This window comes from Fundulus heteroclitus, chromosome 2 (assembly GCF_011125445.2).
Source record: "Fundulus heteroclitus isolate FHET01 chromosome 2, MU-UCD_Fhet_4.1, whole genome shotgun sequence".
In the NCBI taxonomy this organism is placed as follows: Eukaryota; Metazoa; Chordata; class Actinopteri; order Cyprinodontiformes; family Fundulidae; genus Fundulus; species Fundulus heteroclitus.
The window spans coordinates 30064427-30080711 of record NC_046362.1 but is presented as its reverse complement, the minus strand read 5'-3'; the positions used below and the strand labels follow the sequence as shown (position 1 = coordinate 30080711).

The 16285-nt window shown below is 39.1% G+C and overlaps 2 protein-coding genes across 2 annotated transcripts in view; both read left to right on the top strand.

Moving 5' to 3' along the window:
• ppfibp2b (PPFIA binding protein 2b) overlaps positions 1-8477 on the top strand; it is a gene marked incomplete in the record, with an annotated part of 133796 nt that extends 125319 nt beyond the window's left edge. The window contains 5 exon segments of the mRNA XM_036124677.1: positions 312-437; positions 532-720; positions 3250-3444; positions 6361-6426; positions 8132-8477. Coding sequence (XP_035980570.1) covers positions 312-437; positions 532-720; positions 3250-3444; positions 6361-6426; positions 8132-8194 — 639 coding nt within the window.
• A 1869-nt stretch (positions 8478-10346) lies between these two features.
• Positions 10347-13174, top strand: rep15 (RAB15 effector protein). The gene is made up of 3 exons (XM_012867544.3): positions 10347-11036; positions 11240-11563; positions 11640-13174. Exons 2-3 carry the CDS (start codon positions 11291-11293, stop codon positions 12183-12185), a joined length of 819 nt encoding a protein of 272 aa, XP_012722998.2. The 5' UTR covers positions 10347-11036; positions 11240-11290; the 3' UTR covers positions 12186-13174.
• The last annotated feature ends 3111 nt before the right edge of the window (positions 13175-16285 follow it).

The following is a 16285-nucleotide window of genomic DNA, read 5'->3' as shown; positions in this document are numbered from 1 at the left end:
ACGTGATGAGCAGCCACAGACAATGTTTTAAAAGTGCTTATGTTTGGAAACAGATGTTACAGCAAAGAGGTTTAAAGATAAAAAGCGAGAGAGCCTGGAGCAAAGCTCCGTCGTTCACACAGCAACAACAGGAAGTGACAGAATACGCCTTACCGCAAACAGGAAGTCCGCGAGCCAATCAGGTTCCAATAAATGCAAACTTTTATTTAAACCTGAATCAGCTCTATTTAATGTTGCTGGTCCAACTCTTTGAGTCATCCAACTAGTTTGTGCTGTTGTCAGTTTGTAATTGTTGTTCCTGTGTGTATCAGAGTGACTTCAGTCCCAGCGAAGTGGTCCAGTGGTCCAACCACCGCGTCATGGAGTGGCTGAGATCAGTGGACCTGGCAGAGTATGCTCCCAACCTGAGGGGCAGCGGTGTACATGGAGGGCTAATAGTGAGCATCTGTACTCAGGCAGCCGTTTGCAACAAAGCCAACAACAAAATAATCATAAATACATCAACATCTTACATTGATTGTCCTTTGCTAGATGTTGGAACCTCGGTTTAACTCCGACGCGATGGCCATGCTGCTGAACATAGCTCCTCAGAAAACACTGCTGAGGCGCCACCTGAACACCAACTTCAATAACCTGGTGGGAGTCCAGGCTCAGCAGGAGAAGAGGGAGTACACCGAAGCGGCAGGATATTCCCCACTCAGCATCACCGCTAAAGTCAAGGTAACAAAACAAGAAAACACACCTTTTTTTTTTCTATCATAAAGCTGCGTTATAAAACTTGTGTGTCTGACCTGCATTAGACACGCAGGTAAGCCGTCTGCTTTTTCACGTGTGAAGAAAAACACCGTAATCTGTGTATGTCTGCTCAGTTTAATCCACGAGGCCTTCTCAGTTTAATCCTGGGAGTGCAATGTGAATGCAGGGCTCCACTGCTTTTTCCTCACAGCTCTAAGATGCTGCGGTCCCTGGTCCCTCAGTGCTCCAATAAAAATAAATGCAAACATAATCTACCAGAAAACTTGGTTTTCATTTAGATATTTTTTAAAGCTCCATGCTAAATACATATTAAATATACTGCCGAGCTGAAATTGCCCAAAAATAGATTTGTCAGAGGGAGAACATGTGTGTTTTTTCTGCTTCGGTAGTAAGAAAATCATCTTATGTTTTGTGCTGCAGTAGCTCCTGTCTGCAGGAGCTTAGGAGGCTTCAACGCACACTGCTCCATTTCCCTTTCTGCAAACAACCATTAGGCCACAAACGAGAAAAAGTAGACACTGAAAAATAATCTATCCACAGGGAATGTTTAAAAGAGACCTTTCATTATTCAAGGTACATTTCTTCGCCTTAACTTACTTACTGGCACCGCTGGAAAAGATGCGTAAAAAGCCTTCAAATAAATTCACAGTTATTCAAGTAGTATTTCTTTTTTCTTCTTTTAAATCCAACCATTAAGATTTAAAAGAAATAATAATAATAATCCAAGGTGCCCAAATTATTGGCAAATGCTAAAAAAGTAACTCAAGCATTTGTTTGACTTTAACCCCACTTGTTTAAATTGACCGGAGAAGTTTAAGTTAGAAATCCATGACTTCCTGTTTCGTTGGGGTATAAGTGGGACATAATACATTGTCTAAGGCCCTTGTTTTAAAAATGGGAAAGACAAGAGAGCATGCCAGGCATTGGAGACATATGTAATGCTGGTTTAATAACTACTTGCCCAAATTAGTCCAAATCTACAGTCAGAGCAATAATTTAGAATTTTTTTAAATAGTTTGAACTGTTGGCTGGATAAGCATCCAGGGTTATGATTTCAAATCTTAAAAACTCTGCATTTTAAACTGGAACAGCTGCTTTCAGGAGGAAAAATTACATAAACCCATTAAAAGGCAACACATTTAGGCTTGCAAGGGTTGGGATGTTATTTCATCAGCTGCCTGTTGCTGTTTGACATCAGGCCAACTGGGGCTGATGGGACAAAATGATAACAATCAGAATTAGGGCTGGGTATCGTCTAGGATGAGCCGATTCAATACGATTCTCGATATAGCTCAGCTTGATTTTTTTTTTTTTTTTTTTTTTTTCCCCCAGTGTCCTGTCCAGCAATATGGCAATAGGAATTGATATCTCAATGCCAGATAGAGCTCGACAGATTTTGCTTTTACAAGTGGGGCAAACAGCTTTCGCCATAGTGCTCCACTTGATTTATGCTTGTAAATAGCTTTATTATGATTCCTGCAAGGAGAATTTCAAATTATATGGACATGACAATGGGAGAGTAAAGGAAGAACAAAAAGTGAAAGAAAAGAAAAAAAAGAGTAGAGGTGAAAGAAAGAGGAGATAAAAGGAAGAGAATGATAAAACGTCCTCTGTCTGCTCCATCACCTGGAAAGAGACACAAAAAGAACAGCACAACCAACAGACATAAAGCAACAGATACACTCGAATAACACCTAGATGCCATTGCTAAATCATATATATTATTATGTAAGCTGACATGTGTAATGTGATATTTGAAAAAAGAAAGTGAAAAAACATAAATAAATAAATTATAAGATTACTGTATATAAGTGAACACTTAATACCTGGGACCCAGCACCTGTGGGAGATGTGAAAGTGCACTAGTGTAGGTGAAGATTATCCAGAAATAGCTTGATAGTGATTGTGGAGAACCGAAGACCCACCTTCCCCGAGCACAGAGGCAGGCGTCAGGGGACCCGTAACCCCAGACTCCCAAAGGGGTCCCTAAAGCTCAGCTTGATTTGACTACAGTATCGATATTTATTACTTTCAAATTAATGCTTAAGTCATTCAATCAACAAAACCAGCCAAATATTATATTTATGTTAAAATTATTGAAGAATATTAACAGGAAAATAAAATGCATTTGGTTCAATGCATTTAACGTATAACAGAAACCAAAAATGTGCCCAAACGAATGCATTTCTAAAATCCCGTCGGCCATTCAAATTCGTCTCACTTGCACTTCCTTCCTAATAACGCCCCCTAGGGGTTGGGATGTATATCGATATTGAAAGCCAGAATATCGATATTAAATTATTTTTAAAAACATCGATATTAATCTTTGTCTGTTTTTATGCACAGCCCTAGTCAGAACTGATTAAATCTCACAAACAAACAAAAAAGCTAATTGTGATTATTATTTTATCAGTATGTTCTATTTCCAGAAGGTAACTAATGACTTTAATGCAACACTTTAGAGTAAAAGTTTTCTTTCTGTCTTTGCTACAGCCAAAGAAGTTGGGCTTCTCTAACCTGACGAGCCTCAGGAAGAGACGGCCAGACGCGTCCAAGGACTACGTCTGTCCCATAGAGTCTTCCCCGCACGAGTCGGGACAGTCCGTCGCCAACGGGGTGCAGATGCGTCCGTACGCCGGCTTCAGGGGTCTGAGTCCCATTCTGGACCGAGAGCCCACCCGGGACCAGGTGGGGAAAGAGGAGAGCGAAGCTGACACGTCGCCATGAAAACACCAGTGATAACTCCATGGACGCGCTCAAGCTTCCCATCTACTAAACAGAACCCCCCCCCCCTGCTGCTAATTTGCTTCCTTTGCTCGCAGCCTGACTCCTCCCTGCTCCGTTAGACTCCGCCCATCGCCCCGACCCTGTGCCTTACTCTTCCAGAGACTCGGACATGCCCTGAGAAATGTATCTGACTGGTGTACAGTCACGCTGCAGGGTGCTATTTTGTTTCTTACTTGCAGCCAGATGCCTCACTAACCCTAACCTAAATCTCAGACCTGTGCCTAATGAACCTAACCCATCCCGTCGTAAGAGAACAAGCTCTTTTTCTGGATTCCTGACGCATCAGCTCCTAAAATTCATCCAGCACAAACTACTTTTCCTGAACACTGAGGCTGCCGAGCACCACCAGTAGATATTTTTGTAATAGAAGTTGTCCTCTGCGTGATTTATACCTTTCTGACCAGGCTGAGAGGAACTTGTGCAATATTTGCATAAATATATGGAGGGATTTTATTTAATATTTATGTTACTACAGAACTAATGGTGATACTACCGCATATATTGTTTGATACCTAAGGTGTTGATTTTTATACCATTATTTTCATAATTGAGTGTAATATTTTTAAAGCAAATTCACTAAACCCAGATAAAATTGTAAATGCAAAGATTTATAAAATCATTTAAGACAATAAATCTTGTGTGCAAGGTTTGTTCTTTCTACACTCTTATGGTATGGACTATATTTCTTTATGGATTAAACATATACCATTAAATGAGAAGATATTTTTGCAGCATGTTTCGGCAGCATGCTTCATTAATCTGCATCAACCACTAACCTGCTTTTTTCTCCACCATCCTCATCATCACGGCGCCCATCATGGCTTCAGCCTCCACTAACCCGTCAGAACCCTGAACACCATGGCTTCCCTGTTAAAGGTATCATGGAGGTGCATGAGCATGGCTCCGAATGTGGCTGCAGGTACAAAAACACCTGAATCCAGTCGGTGAAGTACTATTTTAGAATCTACATGCAGTTTCAGTCAAAAGTGATTGGCACGAGTTGCCGTTCATTTTGGGCTTTTTAATTGGATGCATTTGAACCAGTTTTTCTTCACGGTTACTTGATGATACACAGCTTTCACAACTGCAATGGCTTTTCAAAACTGGAATTGGCTGCACAAGTTTGACATTTATAAAAACTAAATTCAAACAGGGTCAGTACCAGACATACAGGCTCAAACGTAAACGTTGCACATCAACACATTTTCTGCTGTCATCAGCAAATGGGTGGCCTAATTCTCACTAGATAATATTTGACTAGTTTTTGTCCTAGAAACAGTCGTCCAGGAAATCGTTTTTATCAAGGCATGGATCTGGCTTTTATGCTGTTTACAAGTATTCAAAGGCCCCTGGGTTGGGTCCATTCCAGAGCCTTACAGCCAGCCTGCTTTATCATTTATAAAACCAGTTTACACACTGCAAAACAGGCTCTCAACAAAGTAAAGTTTTCTTGAAATTAATGTATTTGTACTTGATTTGAGCAGGCTGCTTAAATTATCTGTTTTTTGCACTTAAAATAGGAGCAACTTAGCTCATCATCTTATTTTGAGTGCAGTGTATCTAATTATCTTATTTTCAGGGGGAAACCCTCATTTCATTGGGAGATAATCTTATTTACCTACTCAAATCACGGACAAATACACTAATTTCAAGAAAATATTACTTACTTTTAGTTCCATTTTTGCAGTGCAACTTTTTTTCAGATCATTGTCCAGGTGGAACACCCAATTTAGCACAGGTTCCAACCATCTCTCCCTAAGTATCACCAGAAAAAAACAAATGAAAGAAAATCAGGATGTTGAAGAACAACCCAGGAACCACCGAGGCTCGAGCTTGTTGTGATTTAGAATCTGCTGCACCCCTAAGTGTCAATGACACCAGTGTCAGAGTGAAGCAATTTTAAAATGAACAATGGCGAAAGCTGCTGACCAAGAAGAAAAAAAAAAACAGGGGTTCCAAGTTTAACACCTTCAAGCTCAAATATTTGCAGCAGACCATTTGAATTGACTAAAAGCTTTGTTGAGAAAACATTTACTTCAAAAAGAAGTAGTTTTCAGCTGTTTTTTAAACCTTCAAACACCATAACTTGTCTGTCGTGGTGGTAGCAGCAGGGTCAAGGGCTGTTTTGCAACCAGCGCATTGCACACCATGGGTCGAAAAATGAAGTACTCAAATTCTTGTGATGTTATTTTTATTATTTTACTTTAATTGTTTTGTTTTCAGTACAGTGCTTTGATTGCTTGGTCTTTGAAAGATGCTTAATGAATTTACTTTACTTACGTGCATCACAGATCAACCAGATGGTTGAAACTTGGACTTGGCGTTCCAACCAGACAATGATCTCAACCACTGGTTTAGCAATAATTTAATCTGGCTGTCATAGAGCTTTTTAAATGACAATCCCCTTGACCAATGAAAATTTATAATCTCTGATCAGAAGATGGGTCTGTACCATGAAACCAAATAAAAATAATATAAACCCTTTATTTAATCGTGAAAAGTGGTCAAATATCCAGACAGAATTTTGACAGTATTCAGTACTTCAGTATTGATGCTGTGTGAATTATAGAAAATCCACAATAAATGCAAACCTCTACACAAATTTAGCACATTGTGTAAATAGAAGGGTTTAACTGTATCATTAAAACCCTTAATGAAGATGAGTTTTATGCCGAAGATGAAAGGATAACAGCTTCTGACCGGAACTGCATGCATGCATTACAATCTTTGAAAAAAAGTAGAAACAATATGATTCAGTTGGAAGCAGCGCACGGCTACAATGGTGACTTGTAATGGATGTGTGTGTGTGTGTTGCAGATGGTGAACGCAGAGAGCACCATTTTACAAATAGAAGCGTTGTCTGAAAGCATCAACAACCTCACAGTAAGCACCAACACACACAGGCTGGTGATTAATGACGCCTGCAGCTCGCTGCTTCTCGTCTGCAGTAGCAGAAGCTCAAATCTTTCAGATGGAAACTTCTGATTATTTAACAAAGATGACACATCGATAAAAAACTGCATAACTGTGTGAAAATAAGGAGGCAGTAGACATTTTTCTACACTGTGGTACTTTTTTAATCTCATGTTGCCACCATTTAACGGCTTCTTCTGCTTGGATCAACATGTACTTTTACATCATAGCTGTCCTAATCTAGAGCTCCAATGAAGCTTTGCCATCTTGAAAATTTGAGCAACCGCCACAAAGCAATCTCCATGTTTTCTAATTTAAAAAAAAAAGGCACATTAATTTCAGTGAAATTAATTTGGTATTAACTAAAATTATTTTGATTGTGTGGCTGACTTGGGATCTGTTCAAATTTATGAGACTTTCTTGTAATCTTCAGTGAATTTTGGATTTTGGCCAGGTTTTACTCATTTCTATTTAGTTCTTGAACTTGGCCATGGCAACATAAGGATTAGCATATGCTAAAGAAAGAAAGATACCATCTTCAAAAAAAAAAAATCTATTCTGGAAAAAAGTACAGGGCAGACCTAACAAACGACCAGACGTGGTCTTTAAGATGATTATCTACCGTCATGTAAACTGGTGGTGCCAATAAAGTGATACTTTTTGAAATCTGGTATCTTTTACATCTTAAAGACTGATCTAATTAATAGTGTTTCATTTATACTCAAATGCTGCAAATCAAGTTACATTTCTGACCTACAAAGCTGGAGCTTTTTAAACCGCCGTGAACTTGAAATTCTCTGACCAATCACATAAGAAATTTGCAACAAATTATGCCGTTTGTTTAAAGTGGCTTAAATGGCAGTGGAATTATTTTTTGAGAGCCTCTCGCATCCAAATGGTAATTGTTTGAAAGAAAGGTAAACTGGAGAGTATTTTGTAAACCTAACATGGAAGCTTAATTGAAGACCCATACACCCATTAAAAAAATGCTAGTTGGTTCTTTTAAATGATCAGCAAAATATCTCTATAGAGTGATAGCTATAAAAAGGCCAGATAATAGTCTTTTAATTCCAAATACTAATTGCAATTTTATCTGAGCTCTAACTAGGCCTCACTGGTAGGTCTATGAAGCTTGGAACTCCACACTATTCTTCAGCCTAAGAATAGAAGTCCAGTTATTTTGTTTTTTAACCTTTTTTGGGGGATTGAGTGTTTAATAAAAAAAAAAACATATTGCTTTCAGAATAGTGAAATGAAAATGAGTGAGAAACCAGACAAAGTCCAAAAAAAAACTTTGAAAGACCTTCAGGAAGCCTGGAGACTGCTGAGCAAGGTCAGTTCACTATTATTACAAGAAAGTGCCTCCTTAAAAACAAAGTGGAGAGAAATAAAGTATTTACGACCTTTGCAGTTATGTACATATTTAGAAATTAAACTACAACCTAGTTTCTTCTCATCTTTATCATAAACAAGACGTGTTCCTTCAAAGTTGCCTCTTTGCAAATGTTTTGTGTAATAAATGATCTTAGATCAAAGAAAAAGTCTTGTGTTCTCATTTGATCAGTGCACATTTGTAACCGGTCCAGAAAAATGCATGAACTGATCCCAAATCAGTCGAAAACACTGAGCCCAACCTCTCTGCCACGTTCCCACTCCCATGATGCTTTGCCTCCAGTACCTGCTGAGCCAGGACGAGCTGCGGAAGGAGCTGAGGCGGTCACAAACTGCGCTGGTTTGAGGGACGGCTGCTCCGGCGTCGTCGGCTTACTAACGCTAAGGAACAACCACGGAGACCGGCAGCCAGCTCAGCGCCTCGGGCCAAACGCCGGCTCCGTTCACTTCCTGTAACCGCTGCTTCCTCCTGTAACACCCACCATCCTTCTGTGGACACAAAGGAACTGGAAACACCGGCTGACACACGCACATTATGGATGTCAGCGAAGAGTCGTGGCTTCATACAAACATTAAAAGACTCTTAACTACTTTTCAGTTTTAACTATGCAATACAGCCGTTATTAATTGTACTGACCACTGTGATCTGTAAGTACTGTTCTGGTTAATTAGAGGGGAGACGGGTTAAAGAGGAGTCTGAGGAAATAAAAGCGGATCATTTAGCCCAAAAGCACATTCCAGTGGAAACAAAGACTCATTGCCTAAAACTATAAACATACATTTGTCGATATCTGACTTTTTATGTTGCTTTAATAAGTACAGAGATCTCTGAACACTTTAGGAGGGAATTGTTCCACATTCACAGGTAACTTTGGTAGGTCCAACTTGCGTGAACTGGGTTGGTACACCCTTCAGAACTGCCTTAAGTTCTTTAATGACACAGATTCAATAGGACGTCCTTCAAGATTTTGGTCCATACCGAATTGATTGATTGGTTGGTCGTCTGCATATATATGACGTCAATCTCTGGTTCCACCACATCCCAGCGGTGCCCTGTTCAACTGAGATCTGGTGACTGGAATACAGTGAATTTATTGTCATATTCAAGAAACTGGATTGAGAAGATCTAAGCTTTGTGACTTGGTGCACTATCCTTCTGGAAGTGGTCGATAGAAGTTGGGTAAAGGGATAGACATGATCCGCTCCAATGCTCAGGTAGGATTTAATGTTTAAACGCCTTTAAGGTACGTTCACACCGACCGCGAACAAGACGACTTTTTCATGTTGATCGGCTGCTGTTGGTTGCCTGACATTCTGCCTGACATTTCGCAAACAATCTGCATTGACAACGTAGCCGATTTCCCCCCAGCTCGCTTTACCGCAGCAGGACTGTCTATCCGTTTGCCGGTTCCGCTTGTCTGTTGTCTTGTCCGTTATTTCGCTCCTCAACAAGCCTTTACATGGGGATAACATGTAAATCACTCGCTCCAAACATCTTTTTGTGTTCGGTGTGAGCGTACCTTTACACCAGCAGCAGCAGCCTGAACGGTTGGTACAAAACCAGACAGACACATGCTTTCAAGTTGCTCACTCCAAAGTCTGACCTGGAGTTTGCCACTAAAATTGAGATTAATTTAACCAGGAAATATTTTCTGTAATCCATTATTGTCCTGTTTTTTTTTATTGTTGTTGGCCTTTGCAAACTGTAGTCTCAGTTTGCTGTTCTTAGCTGACAGGAGAGAGACCCAGTGCAGTATCTGCTGCACCATTCAACGTGTTGAGTTCATAGACACTACTATGCATAATTTAGTTGGAATGAGCGGTTATTTAAGTGACTGTTGTCTTTTTATCATCTCAAATAGTCAGCCTATCCTGCCTGACATTAAGAAGGTATTTTCAACTTACTGGATATTTTCTCTTTTTCTGACCAAGCTCTGGAAACTCGAGAGATGACTATGCGTAAAAATTCCAATAGAGATCATCTTGTTTGGCACCAACAAACATGCCACATTCAAAGTAACTTGAAATCTCCTTTCTTGCTCATTCTGATGCTCAGTTTTAACCAGTGGTTCCTGTCAGCACTAATCTGTGTCTCCTTTATTAGGAAAGAGTCTCAGAGCACTTATTACCATTTTACAACCTTTGTTTCAATATTTTATGGGAAAAAAAAGGCTAGTGGTGGATGTGACAGTCTTACTAGTTTCTGTTTGTTGCAACATTGTGGGGCTTTTGAACCATTTCTGATTTCTGAAAAAAGGTTCATTTGATCTGTCCTTTTACTCTTTTATTTCTTGTCCCAAGATGTGTACCTCTGGTTGGTGGCTTCTGTGGAAAAACATAAAAAATTAAGCACAGGCTAGACAGGACTTGTTTAAGGCAATAACCTTGCAGAGCATGTTGGAGGAAAAACACACACACAAGGTTTTTTCAGGGCACAGCAGCGGAGGGGTATTGGTTCGGGTTTAATTGCAGCCATATACGTTACTGTCAGAGTAAGTAGCTTTCGAACTGATGTTTGGACAATTGCGAGTCAATCTAAAGCTTAGCCCAAGTTTGGAAAAGTCCAGTCAATGGCTAAAAAACAAAGGAATCAAGGTGTTGAGAGTCAAAATGACCGGAATGCTGGAGAACCATGGATACAGCCCATTGTTTAACAATTAGTGCAAATTTTCTCTTATTGAGACCAAAGTAAAAAGAAATTAACAACACAGAAAACCTCCACTCAGCCTTAGAAAAAGCTCTGGTTAGAGTTCCTATGTTTAGAAATAGGAACGTCCCAACTACCCACCAGCATTTAGAGGAAAACTAATAGCTGTGTTCCCGACCCACACGCCTCCAGTGGTGTTCCCTGTTTTAAATGGGACAGTTAAGCGTTGTGTTTGCTGATCAAAATCTTCTAATGCTTATGGCAGTTAACTTGTAACAAGAATCTCTTGTTGACCTAATGAGCTGCAAAGTGCAAACACCACACCCAAGCTGTCAGACAGCTTTAACTCTTCTTCCCATGAATCCTCTTCATTCCTCTAAAACGTTGAGTGCCTATGGCCGTGCAGGGACACTGAGCTGTAGGTGAGGCGCGTCGCGCAGGCAGACACACATACAGACGTTGTGTCTCTCAGCAGGGCAGGGGGCTGGAACCAAAAACGGGTACAAGACTCCATACCGCCGGAAATTCAAGACCCATCCTGGTGAGTGTTTGTTCTGACAAAGATATTGTACTGGAAGACCAAATTATACAGAGCAGCAGATATATTTTATAAGATTAAGTTTTGACTGATTAAAGAAAGAAATGGGAATTAGTAATTCTTCTATTTTTTTGCTTTGTTCCACTGGAACATAAGAAAACATTTGTTCTTTATAACTGGCATTTTAAAGAAGTTCCCTCTTTCAGTGCATCAGAGAAACCAGCCTCTGATCTTCTGCCCTCCTCCGACCTTCCAACATGGGCCAGAAGACCAGCAACACAACGTCTAACAAAGCGGCAAACTCAAGTTTCTTCTCCTTTCTAAAACGCTTCTCGCCGCCAAAACCCTCGTCGGATAAGACCACGTCACCAAGGACAGGCATCTTTGCCAAGCTGACGCCAAACAAGTCCACGGATTTCACTCGTCTTATCAGCAACTGCATCTCTTTTGCATCGTCCAGAACCCAGGAGTACCTCGTATTCAAGGATCCAGAGGGCAAATTTCAGCCGAGTTCGCAGGCCTTAACTCAGGTGGCTGCACAGATAACTGAGACACGAAGTATACCTTTTATAGTTCGTGGTTATTAAACTCGCCTTTCTCCAACAGGTCTTCCTGATGACTTACATCACTCAAAGCGTTAACCTCGACTATACAGACACCTTCAACTGCACAGCCATGACGCCCGAGCAACGCATCCTCCTGGGCGCTGATTGGGTTTGGGCCATCCTGGAGAAACCCACCAAGAACCCGAAAATACAGATCGCAGTGCAGGTCCTTCACCTGCCCGAAAGAGAAGAAGCGGAAGAGAGGGAAGCCGACGGAAAACCCGTCAGCGAGTCCATCCAGATGGCCCAGATGGAGTCCAGGAACAAGAACACGTATGAGCGGATGGTGGACTTCTGCACTTCCATTGGCAAGGACTGCTACGCCCTCTTTTTGTTCTTTGGAAAAAGGGACGACAAGGAGAACATCTACGGTGTCCTGAGCAACAACTTTGAGGCGGCTGTTGGAAAATGTGACAAAATAGACAGAGCTCTAATTGAGAACTTCCTTAAAGGTTCGAGGTATCTCCACACACCCTTAGGAATGATGCAGGCCATTTTCACAAAGAAAACAGATGAAGCGCTCACTCTAATGATTAAATTTAGCTGACGATTCAAGGTACTAACATATGGTCTCAGGATTGGGGTAGGCATTTAATGATCCCTTATTAAATCAAGCTGAACAGATTGGCAAATATATACAGTACAAAATAACAGACCAATGTGTGATAGACACACTAGGGCTACGGGACGCCATTGCGATAGATCACCTCCGTAGTTGTTGGTAGCAGCGGTAGTTGGCTTTAACATTGGTCAAGTTCAATTACAGGGTTTTCTACTGGACTCGCAATGATGGGTCCAAATTATATATTAATAACATGTCTATCCCAAAGGATTTTAAATCTTTATTGTCTGCCAGTAGAGGGCAACACCTGTCGCTATGATGCAAAGTACACACATGTAATGATGAGTTCCACTTTAACTCAAAGGTCTGTTTTACTTCATTATGAAATGAAAATACAAAACAAAAACCACTGAAAAACATTCCAAAATCTAACTTTAGACTTGGAAGTCATTTAGTTCTCAAAATCTACCATGGTTACAGTCCCCTATAGTTTCCATAAAAAACCTCTCTAAGACGTGAGTATTGTCAGTTCAATGCACAAAATGTAAATTAATAGACCGTTTCCAGCTTAAATTCTATTGTTTTTGTCTGGGACTCATTTTGGAACGCCACATTAGGGTGCCTTCCATTCATTCTAAAAACACAGAGTTTTAAAGTCAGAAAAACACGCTAGTTTGATGCCCAACGTCGAAAACTACATCGTAAATATTTGGAGGGGCCAACCCAACCCTGACCTATACACCCTAAATGGCTGCTGTGAGTATAAAACGTAATAGCTACATTAATAAATTGTATCTGTACAGTATAGGGTCCTGTTGATGCATCTGAATGTGACTGGATGATACTTGAACACACCGGATGGATTTATACTGAATTTGAACCAACATAACAGTGTATGAACTGGACGTCTTGTAAAGTTTCTTGCAATGATATTTGTTGTAATTTATAGCTAAATAAAACCAAACTGCACTAAACTGAATCACATATCTTAATTGCACTCTCTCAGGAGAATTGGGGCATAGAACAAACAACACCCTAATTCTCAGTTATTTCAGTAAACATTCAATGAATCCATGGTTTTACTAATAATTAGCATTTAAAGCAGGTTGGAGTTGAATAATTGGAAACAAAGCAGGATAAACAGTAAGAAGTTCTGATGACCAAACTGCCACAGATTGAAGTTTTTATTCTGCTCAGCAAAACACTAAACTAGTTTAAAATTTAAATAATCAAATAAAACTGATGTTGGCTTCAGAAACCGGTTGTGAACTCAAAGTTACCACTGTGGACCTTTAACTCCTGGATTGTGGAGTTGAAGGTCCACATGCAGTGATGAGCTCTCCTAAAAGAAAACCAAAATGTATTTTGTTTCTGATTAAGTAGAGGAAAAACTGTAGAGTAATCATTGTAAAGATGTATGTAGACTCAGGGAATAGAGAAAGTACTTAATTTCAGTACCAGATTCTAAAATGATTGAAATCCAGCCTCAAGTGTACAGCTGACTTTATAATGCCTTTATCAAACCTCCCAAAAATTTAGAAAATAAAGAATACTCTAGAGTCCAGTGTTTAAAGGGGTGCATTTTCATTTTACTGACTTCGTAGGTAAGCATTACAACAGTTTTTAGACATTTTTCTGTTGTTGGCCTCTTTCACAAAGCCAAATATCGGAGACTCCTTAAAAAACTTTAAAACCTTGGGGAAAAAAAGTTTATCAAAATGGTATTTTGCAAATCGAAAGCAGTATTTTACAGTCCGGTAACTGCAGTATGCAAAGCCAGTTTAATGACAGGAAGAGGCTTTGTCTACTTTGTTTACCAGATAGAATAACAGTCTGTATCTCATGAGGTGCTTTTTATAGTAGAAGACAATTATAAAGAAAACAGAAAACTTACATTAAAGTAAAAAAATCTGTCTTCAGCCTTGCAATAAAATAACTTTCTGATAAATTACATTACACAAACAATGTTTTCAGTTTACATAAATGTTGCCTTCCATCTGCAGTCGCAACTCGGAAATCCCAGCTTCCGAGCTAAACATCAACTCCAACAGCTGCTGTAGTCGGACTTTTCCATCGGGAAGTCGGAGACATTTTTTATGGCCGATTGTCGGATCCAACATGGCAGCTGCTTGCATCAACAGTAAGCTGTGATAAAACATGCTATGGGTGTGTCTAAATTCAATGTTACATGTAGCGGCTGCCACTCTGAACCAAATAAATTAAAAGAGATGTTTGCAAGGAAAACAGGACGTTTTAGGGGACACTACGAACAAATCAACAGTTTTTATTTGGGAATCCCGACTTCTCTGACTGTATTAACGGGAATGTTTTTTCGTCAGGTTTACCCTACTCCTAGCTCCAATATTTTTCCGAGGGAACAAAAAAAAATTCCAGTTCATATATCTGCAAAGCGACCATGCATATATATGATTCATATAGTTATAAATATGATATATGAGAATGACTGTTGGAGCAAGCTGCATAGCTTAAAGGCACAGTGCACCTAAAACTTAGCAATGGATGTGTTAAACATTCCCAGAATGCATGAAAACCTTTGCACACTTGTAGTGAACTATATATCACGGCAGCTGCTCTGCTTGTCTAGGAAATATCTGGTGTTTCAACAACGCGTAACGACACTGCAGGTCCACGCCAAATGATTTTGCACCAACTGCGTTTGTGTGTATAAGTGCTAAAACAAATATTATTTCTAAAACTAAAGAGGTTCTCATTTGACATAACTGCAAGAGGTCCTGACGAAAGCTGCATTAGCAGCAAGCGAGCATTTGACATGCATTTGATGTTGTAGCTGTAACTACTTAGAAAAAAAAAAAAACGATGCGCAAAGGTGCAAAAATGTAATAAAGACGTTTAGTTTTTACGGAGTGAAAAATAAGAAACAGAAGGAAAAACCTCATTACCATTTAACATGTGCGGGCAGTTTGGCAACACAAGGTAAATATCTTTAAGCTTAACCACATTGTTCACAAAACATAATTTTGTTTTTCAAATGTGTACGGTGAATTTTAAGATTTTTTTATGTCATTAGTTAAAATAAAAGATGGTTGCGTCAAAAGATGTTTAATCAACTTCTTAAAACCTACTGTATTTATTTTTTCCAGTGGAAAAATAATCCATATGAATAATAAACTTCATTTTGGGCAATTAAAGTAAATTGGAGTCACCTTTACATTAAGGTTGTTCTGAGATTTTAATATGGGTCTGCCTGTTATCATTCTGAGTGTCTCACCAAAGTTTCATTATGTTCACATAATAAAGACTCTTGAAAAGTTAGTTCTCCACCATCTCAGAACCATCGCACTTCTGTGCTTGTTTTTTTTTTTTTCCACACAAAGAAGTACAAAACGTCTGCAGTTGTTTTATGGAAATTTATCAACTCTGGGTCTACATAATGTTTTATTTAGCAAATTGTTAATACAATACATAAGACAGAATGAGTAAAACGTTACACATTTACTGTACTTGAATTTCTTATTAAACTAAGTTTCATGTTTCCAAAAGGCATAACTGGATGTCTTTTACCTAGCAGGTTACGGTGTAGATTTATCTGATGTTAAACATTAAGTTGGGCGTAGCTTTTAGTTTTCTTTGTAAGGTTAGCATTTTAAAGTAATTTAAAAAAGATTATTTTATTGTATTTTATGTGTTCACATAATAGTGACTTCAGAATAATATTCCCATAACACCACAATTTACAGTTAAGCTCAAAGTTGATGCTCCTGGCAGATTTAGATTAAAAATTATTTTCCTTCAGTCAATGACAAACTTCCTGGTTGAACTGAGACAGACATTCACAAAACATGTAGATGAATTTGGAAAAAAAACAACAACTTTATTTACAGTTTATCAAAAAAACAGCCTTGCAAAAATAACTTACAGGAACCTCTCAAAAAGTTAGAATATTAAGAAAAAGTTAAATAGTTCTGTCAGTTATTTCAAAAGTGTAAAACTCATATCGACTCATTACACAGAGTGAACCATTTCAAGCCTTTATTGTAGCTTTGACAATTGCTTACAGATCATGAAAAACCTAAATTCCGTGTTTGAGAAAATTTGATTACATA